Consider the following 24,760-nt stretch of genomic DNA (forward strand, 5'->3'; position numbering starts at 1 on the left):
GCCATGCTTGTGATACATAAAGTTTCCAGGAGTATCCTTAGGGGGGATAGGAATCTCTTCCTCTAGTATCCCTTTCCTAGTTCCTATCTGCTTTAACTTGTTGAAAAACGGCATCTTGTTTACTCAGTACTGAATGCTCAATCCTTGCTACTTAATACTAGATACAGCTAGTTATATAAGAACACAATAATGCACATAAAAACAGTCACACTCATACCACGACATTAATCACATAAAAAGACATTTGCGACATATACGACTACCCCCTATATCAGATGTACTGCTAAACAGTACAGATACACTGCTGCAAACAGTGCAGGAACTTGAATCATCGGATGTACTGCTAAACAGTACAGATACACTGCCTAAAACAGTGCAGACCGCACTTGTGTACCCAAACCCGTCTAGATACGTCCCAGCAATGGTACTCACCGGGAAGCACGGAAAACAGAAGGCCTCGGAAAACTCGACTGGACTAGACTGGACCGGACTCGACTCGACTCGACACGTGGATACTTCGGAAAACTGGTGGTCCTCTTGACACCTCGGACCTTGCTTCTTTCGGCTAGGCTCTGGTCGGGATCCTCCGCACTCCTCACCGCCTCGTCTGGGTACTGATCGCAATCTTCGTCACCTCCGTGGGCCAGAGGGAGATACAGGAAATCCTGCCGGTACGCGTAGTTTCCTTCTAACTGATGGCAGGGGACAGAGCTTGCAACGCACCAACCGGCGCGTGAGGTGGGGGAGGGTCCCTGTTCGGGCGCCAAAATGTCGTAAATATTTAATTTACCATCTTAATTTCTATGCAGGTAAGTACTTAATCAATAATAACTCAATCGGAAAGAAAGAAAACAGAGTCCGTGGTGTTAGAGTTCTTAGGGGTTTTTTTTTATTCCTTAAAAAGGAATCATTCCGGAATTGGATATCATGTTCCTGCAACCACACGGGGTTCAGAAAGGGATAGAGCAATGTTTTATTGACAGTACATAGCTTATATACTTAATTTACATCATAGAAAGCAGTGTAGTAGGCGTAACAGCTGAGAGTAGACAAGATAACAGCATCCACGTGTTACTAGTACGTAATCAGAAGGCGTGGACTAGGCGTAACTGTAGGTGTGCTTTAGAAACGTCACAGGTAGGTGTCACATGTGGGTGGCACTAAACAGAAATGTTGCAATGTCAGCAGAAATCGGAGGCTTGGATGCGCGCGCAGCTGCATGACGTGTGATTGGCGTGAAACTGGAGGGTGCAGGGGGCTTGACATTTGCACTGACGGAAAAGAGACAGAAGTCTAGCATGTCAGATCAACTTGTGCTTCCATCGTATCTGATATCTGATGTTTAGGAACTGAGCTATCTGGGCGGAAAGGTCTCTGGGGCAGAAGCTATTCTATACTGACTGTGAGTGCGTGTATAAGCGCCTGAGTGTCTGCATGAGAAGCGTGGGGGCATGGGCCTTCCATGGGAGCATGGTAACAGAGGCTATGAATTACTTGCACGGAGACAGGCCGGCCCTTTGGCTCTGCAGCTGGGGAATGTTTACTGAAACTAGTAGGCAGGAATGTATCTTCGAGGAGCGGAACAGATAACTCGAAGGTTGTAGTCAGGTTTGGCAGGCAGCAGGCTGAGCTGAGCGTGGTGGGCCGCGCTGGAAGTAAGGCAGAGTTCACGGGTACGGGGGCAGCCTGGGCTGAGGCTTTCAGAGTCAGAAGGAAGGAAAAGGCTCGATGGCAGAAATTCTGGGCCTATTTTGCCAGAGCTGAAAAACATGTAGAGTACACTACAAAAAGACGTTGGCATAGCATGCTTAGGAACGGACTATCCAACCCATTCAGGGTGGGTCTGAAAGAGGACATGTTAACGTTGGACGCAAATGTATTTGCGTCTTCATAGCTGGCACAGGAGGGAAGTTACATGCACTTTAACTCGTACATGGAGACGGTGGGGTACACGATAGGGAACATAACTTGACCAAAAATTTATATTTCCTCACAATGCTTTTCCATGTATCCCGATGTTGCTGAGGCGTTGTATGAGGGTGCTGTGACAGACTGTGTCGAATGCGGCGGATAGGTCAAGTAGGATGAGGGCAACTGTTTCTCCGTTGTCCAGTAGTGTTCGGATATCGTCTGTAGCTGCGATGAGGGCAGTTTCAGTGCTGTGTTTGGCCCGGAAGCCGGACTGTGAGGTGTCGAGGGAATTGTTGGATTCAAGGAAGGCGGCGAGCTGACAATTGACGGCTTTCTCGATGACTTTGGCAGGGAATGGGAGGAGCGAGATGGGGCGGTAGTTCTTAAGTTCAGAGGGGTCTGCTGTGGATTTCTTCAGGAGGGCGCTGAGTTCGGCATGTTTCCAGCTTTCTGGGAAGGTAGCGGAGTTGAGGGAGCAGTTGATGACATCGCGGAGATGGGGTGCGATGATGGAGTCTGCTTTGTTGAAAATGTAGTGGGGACATGGGTCGGTTGGCGATCCTGAGTGGATGGAGTTCATCAGGCGGATGGTGTCTTCAGTAGTGATTGGGTTCCAGGCGCGAAGGTTGTGAGAGTTCTGTTTTGGTTCGGGGGTGGGTGGAGAGGACTGTTCTTCGGATTGGTTTTCAAAGCTGTTATGTATGTCGGCGATTTTGTTGTGGAAGAAAGAGGATAAGGAGTCGCAGAGGTCTTGGGAGGGAGTGATGTCGTTCGTGCCGGCGGTGGGGTTGGTGAATTCTTTGACGATGTTGAATAGTTCCTTGCTGTTGTGGGCGTTGTTGTCGAGTTGGTCCTTGAATGCTAATTTCTTGGTGGATTGGATCAATTGGTGGTGTTTGCGGGTGGCGGCCTTGAAGGTGGTCATGTTGTTAGTGGTTGGGTTTTTTCTCCAGGTTTTCTCAAGAGTACGACATAACTTCTTGGATTTCTTAAGGTCATCGTTGAACCAAGGGGCCTTTTTGCTACCTAGTTTGATCTGGTGGTTTTTCAAGGGTGCTAGTTCGTCAGCGCTGTGGATGATCCATTGTGTGAGTTTTGAGGCAGCTTGGTTTGGATCCGACGATATGGCAGGAGGGTTTTGGTTAAGCGATGTGAAGAGTTGTTCGGCGGTGATTTTGTTCCAGTTTCTTCGAGGAACAGGTTGTGGGGGGTTGTGGGTTAAGGTCTTTTTGTAGTTGAAGTGAACGCAGCTGTGGTCCGTCCAGTGGAGAGCTGTGGTGTGGTCGAAGGAGATGAGCTTGCTGGAGGTGAAGATGGGGTCGAGTGTGTGTCCGGCAAGGTGGGTGGGGGTGTTAACAAGTTGTTTGAGTCCGAGATTGGCCAGGTTGTCCAGAAGGGCGGTGGTGTTGCTGTCGTTTTTCATTTCCAGGTGGAAGTTGAGGTCTCCCAGTAGGATGTAGTTCTCGGAGTTGAGGGCATGTGGGCTGATGAAGTCAGTGATGTCTTCGTTGAATTGTGTGCGTGTTCCTGGTGGTCTATAGATGAGGGTGCCTCTAAGTGTGGTCCTGGGGACGGTGTGGATCTGGAAGTGGAGGTGTTCGGCGATAGCGAGGTTATCGTCGGAGCTGGTCGTGATTTTTTTTATAATAGTGCTGGTAGCGATTGAAAATTGTAACATGTAGAAGATATTTACTATATGTTTTTTGTGTTATATGTATGAATATGTTCCCTCTATGTGTTTCACTATTGAAGAAATGTTTGAATATTTGAAAATAAAGGCTACTAATAGCTTATGGTTGCTTGGTTTGGATATCCTTGCACCATTTATCTAATTGTTTAAATTTTCATCAGTACTGGCATCCTAGTTGTTTTTTGGTTAACTTCTAAAAGGGGCATTTCTGAAATAGTTATAATAAATCTGCGCACACCATCGCGTAGCATTTATTATTACTATTTGAAACATAGCAAACTTGACCACGCTGCTCCTCTCATATCAGGAATTACCACTGAAACACTTATCAGGGAATCCCCAATGCATTCCTAAGGGAGGGCAGCCCCACAGTAGTGAGAAACCAAAATGGCTGTTGTCGCTACCAGGACATGTCATACACTTAAGGTACATGTCCTATCTTTTACCTACAATGCACGCTGCCAATAGGGCTAGCTAGGGCCTACCTTAGGGATGACTGATATGCAGTAAAAGGGGGGCTACTGACATGGCACACACTTTAGGTGCCACGTCACAGCGGCAGTAACACTGCGTGCACAGGCCCTGCAATGGCAGAGGCCTGAGATAGGTTTGGGAAGGCTACTTTGGTGGGAGGCGCAAACAGCGCTACAAGCCCACCAGTAGCATTTAATTTACCAGCCCTGGGTATATTAGATACAGCTTTACAAGGGACTGACAGGTAAATTAATTAGGCCAAACTGGTGTAGAGCAATCTTAACATATTTAAACCAGAGAGCAGACACACTTTACACTGAAAAACAGTGCTAAAGTGCCCGGAGTCCTAAAACCACCAACACCATGTCAGAAAAAAGGCTAGGAGAAAGGCAAAAAGTTTAGGTATGACCCTGCGATAAGGGCCACGGCCAACAAGATTCCACTCAAAGTTATATAAAAATATCTCATACATTGTATGTAAAACAAAACACTTAGACCACAATCACATAAATCACTTTGCCAACTAGGCAACTGTCATAACAATACGTAGATCATAAAAACATTAGGCATAACATCACTGTTAGCGCAAGATAGTAAAAGTAACTATTTATAGGTTGCACACCTGATAAAACATCATAAAAGGAGAATACTGGAAATATCATGCAGTTCCTGAACATCATACACAGAATCGGGTCTCTACAATTGTCACAATAACTAACCCCGGGCAGAGTGGAACTACGCGGAGGTCCACTGAGTCAGCCACGGCCCGTGGAGGGAGTTTCGGTGGGGCGGAGAGGCGGGGCGGGGGAGGGGCAGGGTGGGGGGTGCTTAAAACTGGAGTATGGATAATTGAAGGTAAGTAAACAATTTAATAAATAAAACTAATTTTGTAGCGCACCCTGCATCGCATTTTGTGATGCAGTGCGCGCTACGAAATTCATTTTATTAATTAAATTGTTTACTTACCTTCAATTATCCATACTCCAGTTTTTAGCACCCCCCACCCTGCCCCTCCCCCGCCTCTCCGCCCCACCGATACTGCCTCCACGGGCCATGGCTGCACGGAGTTGAGGTGAAACTCCATGGAACTCCGCTCTGCGACTTTCCTCCACCCTCCCCTAATTAAAATAATAATAACAAGTTAATTTAAAAGAAATGAAAAGACACTTAACTCCATTGTGGCGTCCCTGGGCTGCTCTCCTCCTCATCGTGTACATCTTTTATGAACTCCACATGCACGTACGCATGCGCTTTTCTTTGGGAGAAATGCGCATGTGCCCGCATGCACAGTTCGTACAAGATGTACGGTGACAAAGAGGAAGGCAGCCGGGGACGCCGCAATTCAGGTAAGTGACTTATTTCTTTTAAATTAACTTGTTACTATTGTTTTATTGGGGGGTGGAGGCGGGGACCAATGTACCGGGGGGTGGGGCTGGCTAACTCTGCTCCGCCGTGGATTTGGAGTTTTTTTCCCTACTCTGCGTTCTCAGCGGCGCACAGAGTAGTGAAATCTCTGCACACTCCGCTGGCGGAGCAGAGTTCTCTGCCCACGCTTAACAATGACCTTCCTCCTAACATTAGGCCATGAGGCTGCAGCCGTTAGGTTACAATAATACCACCAAATAACACCATGAACATCTAGGGTGCAGCTTCCCTGCACTCCTACACCACTTTATACAGTACCACCATATGAGCACACTGGCACACGAACTCCGGCATGCCCTTTATCAGAGTTATGGTCATTTTGTAGACTCAGCAGGATGGGGCCTTCTGTCAAGAGTTTACCCCTCCTGAGACGACCACAGTGAACATATGTCCCAAAACCACCAGGGGCTGCGAGCAGGCGATGGAGAGAACAGCAAGTATACTGGCCAAATGCGGTGGAGACCTCACCCGGTACTCCCCAACCCGTGATCCAAGCTGCCCTTGTTTGAAGGGTGCAGCTGTAAACAAGCCCCAACTCTGTCAGGTGACTGGCCAGGGTGGGCAAACTCATACAGATTTCACAGGGAGATCTCACTCCCAGAGGAACTGAACTTAGAGCAGCTACCCGTTTTCACGTGGTGCAGCTGTGAATTCCCCGATACCCTCAGTGACGTTTCTAGAGTTGCCCGAGTTGGGAACCTCGAGCAGCGATCATTCCTGGAGTGCGGGACAGACATGTTCCACTTTCCGGAATGCTGCGCTGGGAGGAGACACTGTCCCGGGTGAGGCAAATTTGTTCTGCCTCATCCAGAAGTAAACACGGCGGTTGGTGCTGTTTGCCACACTGAGGTCCCTCAGGCTGGAGCTTCATCGCCAGCTCCCCCTGCCTTCCTCGCTTAGCGATTTCAGTTGCCATGGCACCCGGCCACAGCTCCGGCAAAGCTTCCCGACAGGCAGGGCCCCATGGAGGGGGTACTTGCCATGTGGCTAGCGTTTCTTGTTGTTTTCCCAATCTTCCCCCATCCTGGAGAGGCCTTTTAATCAAAAATGAAAGCGTCAGCTGTTTTCCAAGAGAGGCACTCAAACTACTCAGCAAAGCATGAGGAAGTTCAAATAGACACCAGGAAATTCTCTTTAGATGTAAAATCCGGCGCTCCACACACGCTTTGCAAAGTGCTGAAAGAATAGTTGAGTCTTTTCTCCTGCTCCAGACAGGAGCAGCAACTGTAGGCTGTCCCACCCTGTGCAGGTCAGGGGCAGCGCTCCTCACTCATTTCCCAGCCCTCTGGCAGGTTACTTTGAGATCCAGCAAAGCTCTTTCCATGGCGTCTTTGATTTCCCTGAGACTTCCAATAGAAGGCAAGCACACACAATCCCTTGGGGATTCTTCACAAGCTGGATACCACAGCAAGGCAAAAAGAGTCATTCCTTGTTTTCCACCACAGACAGAAGCAGCCACTGCAGCCAACCCATGCCTCACACAAAAAAGGCAATGCTCATCACACAGTACATCCACTCTTCTTCTTGAAAGGGTCCTCTTTTTTCTTGAAGTAATCCCAAGTCTTGGGGTTCTAGGTCCAACACTTATACCTTGTTTTGTCAAAGTTCTCTTTGTGGCAAGGGTCTCTGAACCCAGTCCAAACCAGTCCTGTCCTCCCTGGTACAGCGTGACCACAGGGGGTGGAGACAGCATTGTGCAAAGGAGACAGCCTATTCAGGTGCAAGTGAAACTCCTTCCCCCACTCTAAACGCGGCCCAGATCTTTTCAGCCCAGCGATGAGTCACCCAGGCAAGGCAGGGCACACCTCAACCCCCTCTTGTGACTGTCTAGAGTGAGTGCACATCCCCAGCTCCTGTTACTCTAAAACCAGATGGTGAATACACAACCAGTCAGAGGCACACAGAATGGTCAAGAAAATGTCCATTTTCTAAAAGTGGCATTTTCAAACACACAATTTAAAAACCACCTTTACCAAATGATGCATTAATAAATTCTGAGTTCAGAGAGCCTAAACTCTATTTTTTTATTTTGTCCCTATTGAAAGTTACACATATGAAATGTTACAGTGCAGCCCCAATGATAGCCTTTCAACAATGAAAACGAAATATATTTTATTTCACTATTAGGACATGTAACACACACCGGTACATGTCCTACCTTTCACATACACTACACCCTGCCCAGGGGGGAACCTTGCGCCTACGTTAGGAGTGCCTTACGTGTAAGAAAAGGGCAGGCTTGGGCCTGGCAAGTGGGTGCACTTGTCAGGATAATATGGCATTTTACAACTGGCACGCAGACACTGTAGTAGTAGGTCTGAGATACATTTACTGGGCTACTCATGTGAGTGGCACAATGAGTGATGCAAACCCACTCGCACCATTTGATTTACAGACCCTGACAAACACTGTGCACTTACTAGGGGCTTATCAGTAAATCAAATATGCCAATCATGGATAACCAATCATATCACAATTTATGCAGAGAGCATATGCACTTTAGCACTAATCAGCACTGGTAAAGTACACAGAATCCCATAGCCAATATAAACAGGGTCAGAAAAGTAGGAGGCAAAAGGTAAAACGTTTGGGGATAAACCTGCAAAAAGGGTCAGTTCTAACACTGAGAGTTTAAACCCTTGTTGCTGGCTGTCACCTTTTCTGATTCACTGGCTGTGCAAACCCAGTAAGCAGAGTGTTGAAAGGCCTGCTGCCAGCAGGTGCCTTATCTCAGTCACTGGCTGTGTAAACTCTGTAAACTAAGAGTAGAAATGTCTGCTGCTTGGATGCGCCTTATCTGAGTCACTTCCTGTAATTAAATATGAAAACTGTCATTTCCCTGACATGTCATTTCTATGAGTGTTATTTTACATCTAATACTTTGCAGAGTTGGGCTGGTCTGTTGCTCATTTTCCTAGAATTTCTGGTATATTTAACTTTCATTTTATGCATTTATAATTATGTATATATAACCTAAACTGCTTGGACAGAAAAGATGGTGGGCAAAAAAACACAGTATTTTCATCTTAGACATAGCTCTACACGTCATGGCCTAAAACACTCCGGCTATGGTTCGACAGTCTGGTTTTTCCCTTTAGCCTTGCACTCCAGCTGCCTGCATCACCACAGTAGAATTGCAGCACTTAACCCACTACCCCAGACCACAATGTCTTGCTTATACATTTTACAGTTATGATTGCTGAGACTTATCGGCTTTAGAAGGCCCCCACCACTTAACAGAGCAAAGAACCCTTCCTCATTCTCGGGGCACCATTAAACCCATTTCTCGCTATTAGCAAAACACTCTTTAATGGATGAAAATGGAACAGAAAAAGCTCAAAGCATTGCTTTGCTGTTCCAAGCAATAAGTACTGTGTTATGCCTGCATAGAACATCATGTGCCTCGTGATGCTGCACTGGCCTCAGTGACCTAAGGAGAGCAACAGCTTTGTAGTAAGGAAATGAGCATGCTATATATAATAACACCACTGACATGTTGTTAATAAATAAAGCTCTCCAAACCTTACTTCTGCCATGCCTGGGAGCTGTGAGCTACAGGTTTCTATATTATCTAATTTAATGGTATCCAATTCACTGACCTCAGAAGGCTCAGTTGGGCTCTTAAGTTTTTAACCCTTGACCTTCAGATAACTGTGTAGGTAGGCTACGAACATTTACTACCTGAACTATCTTGTGGGCACTTATCTCACTACTGGGAATTCATTTTGCCTGAAGCTTAGGCGTGGTGACCCAGGATCCACTTGCCGCCCCAGGGTAAGAAGGTGTGATTTGTTTTATTGAAAGACCGATTATAGCAACAGCATCAGTTGTTCGATCACATGGACATATAATTCGTAATTCTTTTTCATGTCTTTTCCTAAGAGTTTATTGCGCATCCCAAAATACTTAATATTGCTGTCTTAACAGGGGGCAGCCTTTCTTGCCTGCTATTCCCGGGGTGCAAGCTCATTTGTTGGAAGACCGGGTATCCAATCAGGAGAGGACCACGGCCATTCTTTTGGACCAGGCGTTCCGGCTCAAGGATGAACTAGTTTCGAGCCTGCGCGGAAGCCGGGGCTCGTACCAGGGAGAAGTGATGGCGCATCGGCTGCTGGAGAGCCATATACACACCATAACCAATATCGTCAAACAGCTCAGCAGAGACATAGAGGTAACGCAGCAATAATGCACATTTCCAGTACTGCCAGAGAAATGCTGCTCCATTTCTAGATCTCAATCTTTTCAGCTTTGCACTATATTCATTTGCATATGGTTCTGATTAGGCAGTAGAAGAGGCATTTGTCTTGCAATGAGTAAAAATAAGAGGTTGGCTGCTTTTCTTTCTTCCAGTGATACCACTTTCTCCTGGTATATTCTTATTGTGTAAGCAAAAATCAAAATGGGGAGGGAAGAGGTAGTGCTAGGAAGCCCTAAGGTGGGCGCACCCTCCTCCAGTCAATGGTATAAATAAACAACAAGGTCCACCTCTAAAAGGTTTTCTGTGAGCCAAGGTATAGCAAGCATACACAGTATTTGTTAAAATACCCCTCACACACCAAAAGGGCCCTTGGTGTTATGCTTCATCATCGGGGTCTTCCCGCCCGCTGCGGGACGGGGCGTGCTACGAATAGCGACTACGCTGGAGGACTTAGATATTGTAAGTGCTATGTGAGGTGTATTTGAGTGAGTGTAAGTAGGGTCAGGAGAGATATGGAAAAGTGAGTTTAAAAAGGATACCTTGCCTTATGGAGACAAAAAAACTTTATTGGTCATAGGCTGGTATCGTTAAAAATGAGTGTAGCGGAGAAAAACAAGCTTAACAATGAGCTAATCCTCCTAGTGATGTCAACATGTTTCGAGGCTGAGTGCCTCTTCGTCAGGACGGGGTCAGACCCCTCTGTCACTCACTAACGTTGCCATCAATGTGTGCTATGTGTCCCGCAGCGGGAAGACCCCGATGATGAAGCATGACACCAAGGGCCCCTTAGGTGTGTGAGGGGTATTTTAACAAATACTGTGTCTGCCTGCTATATCTTGGCTCTCAGAAAACCTTTTAGAGGTATTCTTATTGTGGCCAAGGCAGACCAAGCAAAACTATTAGCAATTAATGCCTCACCTTTTCTCTTCTCAGTTTGGGAAATCTATGCCATTGTAATGCATGGACACTTTTTAGACAGGTCAATAAATTACTGAACACATGTCCAAATTGATCCATTCAGCCTTCTTTCAAATCCATCTGCTTAGGAACTCAGTCCCTCGATCCCCCAGCGGCTTCAGAGTAGCACTGCAAGCTTTGGTTTTCACTAGTCTGTACAAAGGTCATGACCAGATCCACCATTGCACCTTTCATAGCCGTCCTACTTGCCGCCATGTTGTACCAACCCATCACAGTGGAAATATTGACCTGCAGATTCATCAAAACCATGAATTTCCAGAATATTGTTACAGCAGAGCTATTTTACACTTAGTTTAATGCGATTTCTTTAGTCAATTTTATGGTCACAATATATTTGTAGGTCGATATTTTATGATCCGTAGTGTGACATACAGCCCATACAGCTGCCACATTAGTCACAAGCACAAAAATCCCACTCTATCCCCCCTGTCTTAAAATCTTAAAATGTATTCACTGGCCGCAGCTGGAGGCAAGCATGAACTTCAGAATAGCCTACATAATTCAGAAAACTCTCCATTCAGGCTCTCCACCCAACCTTAAAAGAAAACTTTATGGTACAGAAGGTGCAAGGAACACAAGACGCAAAACTGATCTACTTTTGGAAATCTAGAAAACCAAACTGTAAGACCGTCTCGCCTCTAAATGATGACATCTTATGCCAGAGCACATTAGACTAAATCCGGGTCTTTTCTCATTCAGAAAAGGCCTGAGGACTCGCCTTTTAATGCCGCCTCACAGGCTGCTTATTTTCATCCATTTTGCACTTCTGATAATGCATCTTTCTCTAGAACTATCCACTTAGCTCTTTGCCTATGTGGCTAGATTTGCTCTATAACATTTCCAAAAATAAACAAAAAGTCGGCAGAATCAAGGTATTGAGATTAATGAAGCAAATCGAATGTTTTTGTTTAGGCACAGTGTTTGTTCTTGCAACACCGAAATGCCGCATTCTTACATAAAATATTTATAGGACAAGATTAGTACATATCATTTATTCCTCTGAACAACTGCAGTCTGTGGCTACCTATTGCTGTTACTCCCATTAAACCTAGTCCTATTTTCTCGTTGACATTTCTAACCATTCACCATGTCTTCTGATTGCCTTCCTATGCTTGATAACTGCTTCACTGCCTTTGGCAAATGCCTGTTTTTCTCGTTGAGCTTGTTTTAAATGTTATTGCTCAATTCTCACCATGATTCCAGTTTGTAGGTTAGTTTATGCAGTCTTATTGTTGTCTCATCCCCATTATAAAGGTAATTCTCACTTTAAGTGATGAATATCAATTCCATCATAAGTATAATTTCCCCTCACCTTTTTTATTGCCCCTGTTGTATTTTGACTGGCCTCATGTTTATTTTAATATTTTGACTGTCCTTGTATTTATTATAATTGCCCAGTACGGCAGTTTCCAAATTTTACTTGTTGTGATCCCAGCTCAACGACTTAGCTGGGAAACGTATGTTGTTAAATGTGTCATCATTGCTTTTTGCTTGAAATTCAAATAGGTTGGTGTGACTCCCTTTCACACAGTGTGTTGAAGTGTGTCATCTGAAAGCATCTTGCACTATAAATGGTGTGGCTTGATGAACTGAGATATGGGTCACATGTACATATTGAATGTCAGTCTTGACAGTTTGAAACGATGTCCTTGTAAAGTGTGCATGCACAGCCTATCTCCAGTGCTCAGTCTTTCCCAGAGCCCTTACACTTTTCCACACACCCAGAGAAAAACGTGAAGGCTCATGAGGGCGAAAGCAAGTGACTCTCACCAACACCACTTGCTACAGGTTTCTTGGAGGTGTGGGCTTCGCTGTGAAGTTGGACCATATGGGTCCAACACCACATGTTCTACTTAACTCAGGGGTACAGAAAACCTTTGTCAACTCCACCTGCCCCATGTTTATCAAGGGTTAGATTGCTCAGAAAGCCTGTGATTGGGGTAGGAGCTTTTGTTTCATGTGTGGGAGCCTGCTGTTGGGGCCTGTGATGGAGGATCTAAGCTTCATATACCAAAGCCATGTGATCCATCTGTCTAGGGAATTAGGATGGCTCGGCAGCATGTAAGGCAACGGACAGGTGGCTGCTGCCAATGCCACCTGCTCTGTTTGAGTGAGGTCTGAGGCCAACCAGCTAGCGGCATGGGAAGTCAGGACCAGGTGCTTTTGCCAATGCTGCCTCTTCTGATCATGACCACTGTTAGATTTGGGGGTTTCTAGTTGGCAGAGGTAGGTACCTTTAACCAAATAGGGACCCTTGCGTCTAGTCAGGGTAAGGGAGTACGCTCCTAAAATAGCCCCTGCTCACCCCTTTGGTAGCTTGGCACGAGCAGGCAGGCTGATCTCAGAGGGAGTGTGTAAAGCATTTGTGAACACATACAGCTGCTCTGTCCTGACCAGACGGTGGGGATAGGTGTTAACGGCGCTGACCGCACGCTATCCGGGTTCCTGACCTTTACGTGCAGGTCCCACTGGAGCAGACTGCGGGGCACCTTAGGATCTCCCTTAGGGTCACCCCAACTCAGCAGGACCTCTTTGCCTGCCTTTATACGACCTCAAGGCATAAGGTCGTATGAACACCCATTTTCTCACTGTGTAGTACGTCTCACTAAGGTCCTGACGAATTGCCATCCGGGCAAGAAACATGTTGACCTGTTCAGGGGGTTGTAGGTATGCAGCTTAAATACTACCCACAGCATATATCTCCCCTCCCACCTTTTTAACCAAGAGCGCCAGCCACGCTAATAAATTTCATTGTGGGCTGACCCACCTTTTTTAATCTTCACCACTTTTCTCACGACTACACCCTTCTTCTTCCCGCACACCCGCATGCACCATATGGCCGGAACAAAAGATCTCCGATAAAGAGCCCCTTTACGGTTGCCCGTCAGACATTGCAGCGCCAGTCTTCTGACGAGGAGCAGAACCCATATGATGAAGCATGACATCTAGCTTGCTAGGTGTGTGAGGGTTTTAGTTCCAACAAGGGTATTCCTCTTCTTTGGCTTTTCTCTCCCTCTCTTTTCACGCTTCACTCGACATACTCTAGATTTCCACCACTCCACCTTGGGGAACTTTGTACATTGCTTTGTGACTATTCTCTCAGACACGTACATTGGACCCCGTTAAAAATTGTCCTTTTACGGTTCCTTCTGTTGTCATAACACATACAGTAACCCAATGACAACACTACAGCTGGACAGACACAAGTTGTGACTTAACACAAGACCACAAACGACCACCATACTGTACTTTAAAAATTGTAGAAATAGCTTAATTCTCTTTAGATGTAAAATGCAACACTTTGAGTTCAATGTACCTTTGGATGCGTAACGCTATACAACAAAAGTGTTGCAGGAAAGGTGATGCGTTGGTTCCTTACACGCACGAACCGCGATATGTGGGGTCCCTACTGTTGCATGGGGGATGCGTCACTTCTTCTCTGCTTGGGAACGTGATGCGATGGCAAAAGCGGCAGCGGTGGCACGCTTCTCTGGTGATGCAACGACAACGGCTGTGGTGGTGACATGCTTCTTCACCTTGAGTCACCTTTCCAGCTCCCAGCAACACGCAGTCTCTCAGAAGGCGCTGCTCAACAGCAGGCACTTCAATTCCCAGCAAGGGAAGACAGGGGAGCTGGTTGGTAAAGTCTGTTGTCCCTGAAATGTCAGCAGGAGCTCTATCTCAAGCCCTATCTCTATCTCAAGCCATTGGAGATCCTTTACAAGTTAATTTGAAAGTAGCACCACGTCCTTTCTCCTTTCTTTGGCACTCAGGTAACCACTGCAGGCCAATCCCCCAAACAGCACTCCGCTTAGGGATAGTCTCCTCCTCAGTTTCTCTGGTTCCTCTCCTCAGCAAAGGTTCTTCTTGTTTCTCAAAAGTGATCTAAAGTTCTTGGGTCTGGTTCCCAATATTTATACTAGCAAATCATTTTTGCTCTGAAGGCAGAGGGTCCTGTACCCAGTCCAAACCAGTTCTGTGCAGTCCTGGAGCACTTTGTTGACAAGACTCCTTCTTTCCTTTGACAGTGTGGGCCAGGGACACCAGACACACCACAGGAGGTGGAGCCAGCATTGTTGAAGGCAGGCACAACCCTATTCAGGTCCCAGATGCACTCCTCCCACCCATCTAGATGCAGATAGCTCTATTCAGCCCTGTGCTGACTCACCCTGTCTCCTGGAATCCCTCAAACTCCAAACAAGGAATACTCAACCTAGCAGAGGCAGGCTTGGACAGTTAGGCAAGAAAATACCTACTTTCTAAAAATTGTATTTTCAAACACAGAATGTTAAAACCACCTTCACTAAAAGATGTATTTTATCATTCTGGGTTCAGGCATACTAAACTCGAATTTCTACCTTTTTCGCTGAGTCAGATAGGATTATAAGATGTTATAATCAAACTGCCCAATCTGGCCTATGGGGAACAGGTAGCCTCGCAATAGTGAAAAATGAAAATGGCTGTAATCCACTATCAGGACATGCCACACACATCCTACCTTTTACATACAATGCACCCTGCCATTGGGCCTACCATAGGGGTGACTAAAAAGCAGAAAAGGAAAGGTTTAGGGACTGGCAAGTGATTGCACTTGCCCAGTCAACATAGCAGTACCAGACTGCACACAGCCTCTGCAATGGAAGGCCTGAGACACACTTTACAAGCTGCTTCTGTGAGTGGCACAACCGGTGCTGCAAGCCCACCAGCAGCATTTGATTTACAAGCCCCGGGCACACATGGTGCACTGTACTAGGGTCTGGCAAGTAAATCAAATGAACCAATCATGGAGTCACTAATCCAATACTACAATGTATAATAGGGAGAGCATATGCACTTTAGCACTGAACAGCTGTGGTAAAGTACCCAGAGTCACAAAACCAACAAAAACAGGTCAGACAAAATACAGGAGGAAGGCAAAAAGTTCAGGAATTACCCTGCAAAAAGGGCCAGGTCCAACAACCAGCTTTTAGAAAGCAACACACAATGTCAAAGTCAGCAGATTTGCTTAAATGTTTGACCACAGGCAAAGACACCTACCCTTATATTTTCTTAGAATTATTTTGAAGCAAGATGTATTCTTTTTAGAGTATTTTGTAATGACAGTGTGAGAGAACTCATTTGCATTTTCTGGTTGTATTCTGCTCACAATTTGAGGATTACAATTTGTCGGAATTAAGGGTACAATTTCACAAAAATACCCCCCCACCACCGCCACCACCACTTTTTAACAATACAAACGTGTCATGTATATCCCCAAGTAATCTATTTCAGAAGATTGTGGAGAGTACATTTAGCAATTACATTCTCAGCAGTCCCACCAAAATGTGCACATGGGATTTTAAGCAATCATAAAGCAAGTTGCAGTCTGCTTACTTTTCGACTACAGTTGTTCCCAACCTTGGAACATAGAAAGGAAATGTGGCTGATCCTTGGTGGGGGACAAGAGAATAATTCCATTATTAATTGGTGGTATGAAAAGATTATATTTGTTAGCCACTTCACTGATTTATACTTTAATAGTTCGACATTGTTGTCTGATTATTAAACCCCCCAATATGCTAGTAATAAAATAGCTGTATAGCATTGCTCACGTAGACAGATGCACAGAAAATCAAGAACCCACTATTACAAAGGAATACTCACCATTTCATTTCACTCTGATGACAGTGACTTCATGTCACTAACACTACTATTAAATAGACAATATCAAAGCCAATCTTGTTCTTTAGCTTCACAAGCTCACAAAACATTTATACTGTGGTCTACAGCACGTTAACGTCCTCACAAGTCAATGCGTGTTTGTGCATGAGATCCGAACCCTAGCAACTCCATGTTCTAAATATGGTTTATTGTTTCTATGTTTTTTGTAATCAATCCAAAGGCTACTGCCTACAATTACAAAGATTCTCTGTGCTTTATTTTTTAGATTTAATCTACCAGACAGTCTAAGCTGTCTGGCTGCAAAAGACCCATTGTGGACTTACCATGAATTTACAGCGGGTTTGCACCACACCCATTGATTACCAGTGGTTGGCATTATTACCCTCATTTGCTTAATTCTTACACAATGGCTTGTCTTCCCTTGTGTTTGATTCTCCCCTGGAGCATGGCATCTTTACCATACTTTTGATTGGTTATCTTGTATGCCTTCACTGCTCATTGTTAGATAATGTCTTTTTTTCTTTCTGGTTCAGCACTCCATTAGAAGGTAGGTGTATTCTACCTCTCTTACTCTGGTGCTTCTCCACCCTGCCAAATATCTGCCCCTCGTTCCATATTGCTCTCCCCCTTGTGTACTACTTGTTCTCACTCTCACTCATGCTCTTCACCGCCATAAAACTCTCCTATCCCTTGCTCTGTGTTGCTCACTACCTTGCGTGCTTCACCCTCACCCATATGTTGTTCTCTCTGTCATATGCTGTGTTTCCTTTTCTCCCCGCCACTGGACTTTCTATATATTTTATCCCCCACGTTCCTTTACCCCACCTGCTTCTACATTCCGACGACACTCACAGGACTTTCAGGGTCATAGCTTTTGGGAGTGGGGGTGTTTGTGGGTGTTACACTCTCTAATAAATATATTTTCTGGAAAATTGTTGGGTACAGGTGCTTTCAGTCGGGTATGGTGAGGTGTCTGTAGGATTTCAGAAGGCATTTTCACATAAACAAAGACATAAACGCACACTCTCTCTCCCTGCTTTGAAAGTCTTCACAAATGTTAGTTATTTTACAAACTATTGTGTTTCCTCTCACTTTGTACCCCTACTAATTCATATTCACAATGCCCCTTTATCCCTTTATCCTCTCCCATATGCCCTGCTTGTCGTATAATGTATTTTGACATTATATGCCTACAAGATTTTTGGAAATGCTAAAACTCATGCTCCCCAGTCTTACTGATCAAGTCATGCCCCTGAGTACTTTGTATATATTTAATTTTTTTTGCACATGGCCAGGCAGCACATTTTACACTAGTCTCAGATTGGTACATTAAAAGCAAATGGAGCCCACATCACTTCTTAGGCATGCATGCATATTGATACATGCACACATATACATCATAATGATTGCTTCAAATTTTTATTTTATTTTGTCTGCTGCTGTACAGCTTTGACAAAGAGCATTGGCAAAGGCAAGGAAAACATCCCATTTGTCTGCCGTACTTATCAGAGTACAGTGGGCCCCTCAGAGCTCTGGGCCCTGCTGTCACCTCAACTGCTACACCAATGGTAGCTACCTCCCTTTTGCAATACTTGTTAGGTTTGCGAACAGGTTGAAGAACTCGGACTGTAAGGTTAAATTGTAAACTTGAAAATATTGATACTAGTGAGAAAGTTGCTCCAATTAGCATTTCATTGGAGAATCTACCATCAGAGGATGTTCTTGGCACTGTAAGGCATTAGTGTCAAAGACCCACGCCTTGTAAATGGTCACTCCTTCTTCCTCTTTTGTCCATCCTGTTTTCAAGAATTATATAATGGCTTTTATGAGTCAGGTACTCGACAATTGCACCAGAATTGTCCAAACTCTGTAACACTTTAAGAAGTAGAAGGTCAAGTGAGCATAATTGGACAATCCTAATGGACCAGGGTCAATAATGATATCCAAGTGGCTAGGCCCAAACTGAGCTGGCATGGTGGGGAAAAAAATGATGGGTTGGAATGCCACTGGTTAGACTTCTGCAAGTATTCCTTCAATAAACATTTGTGTGCCTGAGGTAATGCCTTAGGTCGCCAAGGGTATGTCCAGATTTTTTTTTTTTCTACAGAGATTTATATAGCGTGAACTTGACGCAAATCGGGTATCAGAGAGCTTTACATAGCACCACTTGCATTACATGAGGACCTATTCATTTTTGTTAGGCACCGCCCTAGCTTTAGGCCAACTCCTCCCAGATGTGATTCATGTGCTCACTTCCCCACTGGAACCAAGCTATACCAGACTAGAGAGCCGCAGTTAAGGTGAAACTGGCATCGGGGTGCTTGTGTTTCGGTTCGGGGAGAACCTGGCCTGGCAGTTCGTGCTGGACTGTTCCTGTTTGAGCAGGGTCAAAACTCATTTTCATTTGGCTGGGTCCAACCTGAGGTGGCAATGTGGGCAATAGAACCCTGCAGTTGAATTTTGCTCCTGCGATTGCCATTAATTAGATTATTTGCAAGTATTCCTCCCATCACCTTTTGTTTGTTTTATGTGACACCCACATAGCATACATATTTCAAAGTAAAGGTACAAGAGAGGGATATAAGAGGGGCCTCTTCTTTAAACCTTTTCTGACAGAGTTTTAGTTTGAGGGAGCATAGGTAGAGCAGCAATAGCACGATTATGAGTTGCATTACATCTTGGAGATGGACAACACCTGTGGCATTAATGGGAATTATGGGAAATACCATTTGAACTTGGTGACCAATATTGTTTGTCCATTGTTTGCAATTTTGGTGGACAGCACAGTGTCTGGCACCGATGAGCACATTCATGTTTATTAATTAATTGCCAATATTCTGTGGCACTGATCGATGTTATTCCATGTTATGAATGATACTTTTTCTGCTGAAATTATGGCTATAACACAGGAGGCAATTCATGGGAATTTGTAGGTGTGGCATCAGCCGAGACTGTTTGAATCTACTAACATTGTATGTGTAATATACTTATGGGAGCTTTCAGACAGCCCTCTTCATCCATTGGTCTATTATTGTGTCATTCACATTTTTCTTCCACCAAGTACAACATATAGCATAGAAAAATATTTCAGGCTACTTTAGCCGTTTGTATACGTCACTGTGATTGAAGGCATTCTTCCCTTTGACACGGCGCACATCTACCCAGAAAGTATTTCCTTTCAGTGCCAGGGACTACTAGGCAACTCATGTTTTTGAGACCCAAAAATATTTTTGCTTTTACACAATATTTGTTTTAGTTTGCAATGGCCCAGCAGCTTCCCAAACAAAAAAGCAAAGCAAACAACGCCAGACTTATTGGCTTTGCCAATGCATGCTGTATAGAGTAATGCTGTTTTCAGATATATTTATTTTGTTTTCGTTCAATGGTTCTTGTAGGGGTATTTAATTGATTCTGCTACTTTCTGTACTGGCACGGCATTTGTAGTGGACATCTTTTCAACCTAGGCACAATCCATGCGATTATTTCTTGTGACAGAAATACGTGGCTTCTGTGCGCCCAGAGCTTCTTCTGGACACACAATTCTCGGACACACTCACCGGTATTTCAGTTATTGAAGGTGAATGATCTGTTGGATACAGTGGCAAACCTGGAAATACTGAACAATTTAATTATCTATTTTTCAAGACTTTAACTGACTTTTATGTTTTAGGCAAACTATTTAGAAACAATGGGTTGTATAATAAACCAGTTTAAATCAATTATATAAGGAATTGCACGTAGACAGACACCACCATAGGCTTGCAAGCTATTGATCCAGCAATGGGGAACCTCTGTGCTGGTCTCCAGTGGATCTGGAGCAAATAAGCATTTACTTAGGCTGTCACTATCACACATATAAGCACCTATGTAAAACATTATTTGGGAGTTACAGTGGATAAAGGTCCAATCATCAAATAAAATCACAAACTACCAGATGTGGATTGTCCTGTCTTTACATTGTGGAAATTGAAGACTCCCTGCCCTACTTACATATGGTGTGTGCCAGAGTTTACAAATATCACAACTTTCCTTGTGTGGCTTGTTCTCCTTATCCCAAAGACAATTTAAACTTCGTAACGCAATAACTGCATAGCTTTAAGGGTAGGAAATTTGCTTGATAGCACAATTATAATTTTTATGTTACCACATGGAAAATATTTTCCCAGGTGATGTGTTACCTCACCCCAGGCACCTTCTAAAAATGAGAGTGTTCTGTAACTTTCAGTATAACTTGTTTCTGGGTCACCAAGGTTTAAAAAGAAAAAGAAAGGTAGCTAGAATAGTACATATTGGTGAATGTCCACAAAGTTATGATTCTGTGTGTGTTATCTTAACTCCATAGCAAGTTCAGAACTTTTAGTGCTGTATGGCTCGGACGCACAGAAAGGTTTTTGTGATTGAGAACTAACATACAAAAGGTCTGTGGGTGAGACGGATCACCTAGGTATGCAACCTTTACAACGCAACTTTTACCACTTAGTGCTGTTACAACGCATGCATTACAACGAAAACCATTACAACGCATTACACTGGGGGGCGCTCTAGGATAAGGAATAGTTTTAATTTACTATCCAACACCTTCCCTAGTGTCCACGGGGACTGGAGTTGGAATAGTAAATTAAACTATGTACTATCCAGCACCCCCAAGTGTAATGCGTTGTAAAGGTTTTCGTTGTAATACTTGCGTTGTAACAGCATGCGTTGTAAAAGCATGCGTTGTAACGTCATACACCCATCACCTAACATGTGTATTTCTAAAGTGCACATTCACCCAGAAGGGTATCTTGGCGCTGAATAACAGATGTTTGTTCTTACCCAATGGTACTCATTTTATCGAACTCAGAAGTATGAAAGGCTGAGTAGACCCGCCAGGATTTGAACCTGTGACTATGAGATCAAACACAGACCCCTACAGTGGACGCATTAGTCCAATAAAGCACCGGACCCGGCCTTGGCGGGGCTTTACATCAAAGCCTTCCTGTCCTTGATCAGGGCATGTTTACTTTGCATCAGTGAAGATCACTCACCTGTGACAGCATTCAAATTGTAATGAATTTGTAATGCAAACACTTCCACTACATCACATGGGCTAAAGAGTACATATCGCTCAGTTTTTCCTCATGCGCAAAGGTAAATGAATTAAACATGAAATGCAGTTTAGACTACGCAGCTGCACACAGAATGATGAGACCTGTCAATTGTTATTCCCAGCAGAGAAGGCAAAGAGCACAAACAAGGCCTACCGCAAGCTGCCTACATTTTCATAAAATATTTATTTAACTATTCTTGAAAACTCACAGCCTATGAATGATTCAGAGGGAGGTCGCAACTCAGAAGGAGTCTAGCCCTGGCCAAACCTTAGTCCTGCATTGTTTATTTTAGTACTTAATTTCATTCTTTGAATCTAGAGTTTTCCTCCTAGGGATTTAAAGTTTGTGAAAGAGCCTGTTGCAACACCAACCTATTCTGCAATGCTCAATTCGTGAAACTTAGTTGAGGTGGTTGTAGTTGAAGAATGTACAAAATAGGGTCCTAATTCCAAAACATAGCATGCAATTGTAGCTTTGGGCGGAGACACTGCGTAGTTTCCTACATATTGTATAGTTCTCAAATTTCTCAGTCCTTTCTCACCAGAAAAATATGAATTACAGAAATGTCCAGGTCATACGTCTACACGTAGGTTACAGAGAACACAGTCGAGTCTAAACGGCTGTGAAAATGTACATTTGCCAATTTTCCTTTTTTGTCTCCGCAACTGAAAGATTTTTCTAAAAAGTGAAGACATCTCTTAGTCTATGCCCCTGATAAAAGAGTAATTGTTATGCTTTCCCACATTATCATATGCATCGACTTTTTTTACATATACGTTTAGAATTTATACTAGTGTGTCAAAAATATTTTAAAATAACCAGAAAGGACACCTTTGTAGTTTTACCCACAACCTGCAAAGGCCACTCGTTGACCTAACCCTGGAAAGACATTTTTCTAATTCTAGAATGTTTTAGGAGGACTAGAAGTTTGGCAAACTGGCAATCCTTCCAGTGGTAAGTTGTGAGAAAGTGATTGACTAATTAGAGTGTAGAGCAGTAGATGAGCTCCCACAATATTAAGCACATTAGGGCCTTAGTTAAGGTTTGGCAGATGGGACACTCCATGAAAATGCTCTAAATTTCCCGTCTGCCGTATTACAAGTGTTATTGGTTCTTAAATACCTGTAATACTGTGGACAGGATATCCCCAATATTGTGCTGGAGTGTCCTGTCCTTTAAACCCTAAAGAGGCCCCTAAAGTCTATACCAAAATTAGGTTTCAGTAAGGTACCAATGGCTTACCTCCAGTTACCAGGCTCAGGGCCGGCCTTAGGCATGTGCATGCTGTGCACCTGCACAGGGCCACCAAATCCCAGGGGCCACCACATCAATATATATCCTTAATATAATAATCCTCTGAGGATGAATACATATTTGTGTGGGGGCCCCTGGCAGGAAATTGGTGGCCTCTTGCTCTATACAACTTCCAAACACCATGACCCCCCCCCTTTACTGGCCTCCGCGCTCCGCCCCACCCGGACCCCCTCTTCCGGGGCCCCCTACCTACGCTCCCTGCCCAGGGCCACCATGAACCTAGAGCCACCCCTGCCGGGCTTTCTCAGAGAAAAAGTGTGACAACATTAAAGTTGAGAAATATAATAGATAACATTCCCATACCAATTAGTAAAACAAGTTTAATGATTAAATAACACCAAAACAACAACATTGTTTAAGTGGATCAGCAGTTATGGGGCCACATTAGACAATAAGCGCATTTTTATTGTTTGCGCTGGGCGCATCTTTAAAAAGGTGCACCTGGCGTAAACTATGAAAATGCGCCTGACTGCGATGAATGCCCCGCCCCTAGGTAAGTTATGAACCCGCGCTGTCCCCAGGGCAGAACTTACAGGTAAAAAACATAATGCTTGCTTTACAGCGGCTCCGTGTTTTCACAGTCTCAGCAGCAACCCGCCTGCACTTTTTAAGGGGATGTCTCAGGGTCCGTGAGACCCCTTTTCCCCCCACCAGAGGGCTGCCATCAGGGGACACACAAACAGTGCACCACCTTATAGGTGGCACATTGTCAGTGCGCCTCCTGAGGGCTACTTTTCTTCCGCGCCCACATCTGTAATACGGCACGGGCACAGAGCCAAAGGGATTCCCTCATTTGCATGGGGACATGCCACCTGCAGATAACGCTGGTGCTTTCAGTGCAACAGAGCTATCGGTATTACAGAAGGGGCCTCAGAAGTTTCTGCAGCCCATTCTGTAATGCCAAAGTGCCTCATGGGCACGCAAAGCTGGCGTACACGCCCATTGCGCCCCCGGGGCACTTTTTGTAATACAGCCCATGATGTTATTTAAGAAAATAAAGTAAAATTAATCCATAGGAAATATTAGGCCATTCACAAGTCGATGCCAGGGAACAGGGAATGGGTGATCACGGTAGCCGGGCACAATGGAGCTAAGTTCGGGTGAAGCCTAGTAGTAGGGCTGGGTTCACAGTTTTACCATCCACTTTATTCTCTGAGATGGAAGTAAAACTCATGGCAGAGTAATCTGACCTCGGTGGGCTTTACATTGCGCTACAGGGAATTTGAGGGCCTTAATTTGTGGAGATAAAAGCTCTGAGCTGGAAAATCTTGAAATCTTCTGACTTGAGAACTTGAAAGCAACGAGGTCCACTTGCCATTAGCGTCATTTTACTGCCTAATTCTGTGTGTTGGGACTGAGACGTGATTAAGGAGCTTGAAGTAAATTCAGCAGGTAAAAGCAGACATCAAAAATATTTTCTGAAACTCCTCTTTGTGGAATTTGTACTAAAAATGTAAGGTCACCAGTGAATTATATTTCTTCTAGTTTGTAACATGCTACAAAGATATAGTTTCGAAATGGTCAGTATGCACAGTTACACATTTAGAGATTTTGATCATAAAGCATCTTTTAGCTTTTAGCTTATATGGTAGTTAATAAATGTGAGAGTCTGTTTCTGCAGCAGCATAAATGTTAACATAATCTGCAAGTCTCACTTCTAAAGTTTACGTGCCAGTTCTTTGCAGGCTTTCAAATATTACAGTTGGCTTATTTAATATTCCATGCCGGATTTAAGCACGTTAAACTAGTTAAATCTACCCCAGGAAGTCAACAGCTTGGCCTGCAGTGACTGTAGGCTGCTGGGCAGCTGCCATATTTTTAGTCTTTCATGTGTGTTGTGCAAGGCCATGCTGTGACCCCCCTCCTTCCCTCCCCCATATGTCATCAGACTTTCATGACAATTTTCTGTGATACTTCACAAAAATGTAAATATGTCAGTTAAAGGTATGCAATTATTTGCCCTGTGTTATGGGCAGCAGATATGCATGTGGACGCGTATTGTGGTGTCTCCATGCTCAA

The 24,760-nt window shown here is 44.4% G+C and overlaps 1 protein-coding gene across 2 annotated transcripts in view; it reads left to right on the forward strand.

The window, feature by feature from the left end:
* The window catches only part of FAM81B (family with sequence similarity 81 member B), a 750,896-nt gene that overhangs the window by 191,318 nt on the left and 534,818 nt on the right, over nt 1-24,760 (forward strand). For both annotated transcript variants that reach the window (XM_086960923.1, XM_086960924.1), the window contains exon 3: nt 9,428-9,671. In XM_086960923.1, the coding sequence (XP_086817049.1) occupies nt 9,428-9,671 (244 nt within the window). The remainder of the gene's footprint in view (nt 1-9,427; nt 9,672-24,760) is intronic.

This window comes from Lissotriton vulgaris, chromosome 3_1 (genome assembly GCF_964263255.1).
Source record: "Lissotriton vulgaris chromosome 3_1, aLisVul1.2, whole genome shotgun sequence".
NCBI classification, from domain to species: Eukaryota; Metazoa; Chordata; class Amphibia; order Caudata; family Salamandridae; genus Lissotriton; species Lissotriton vulgaris.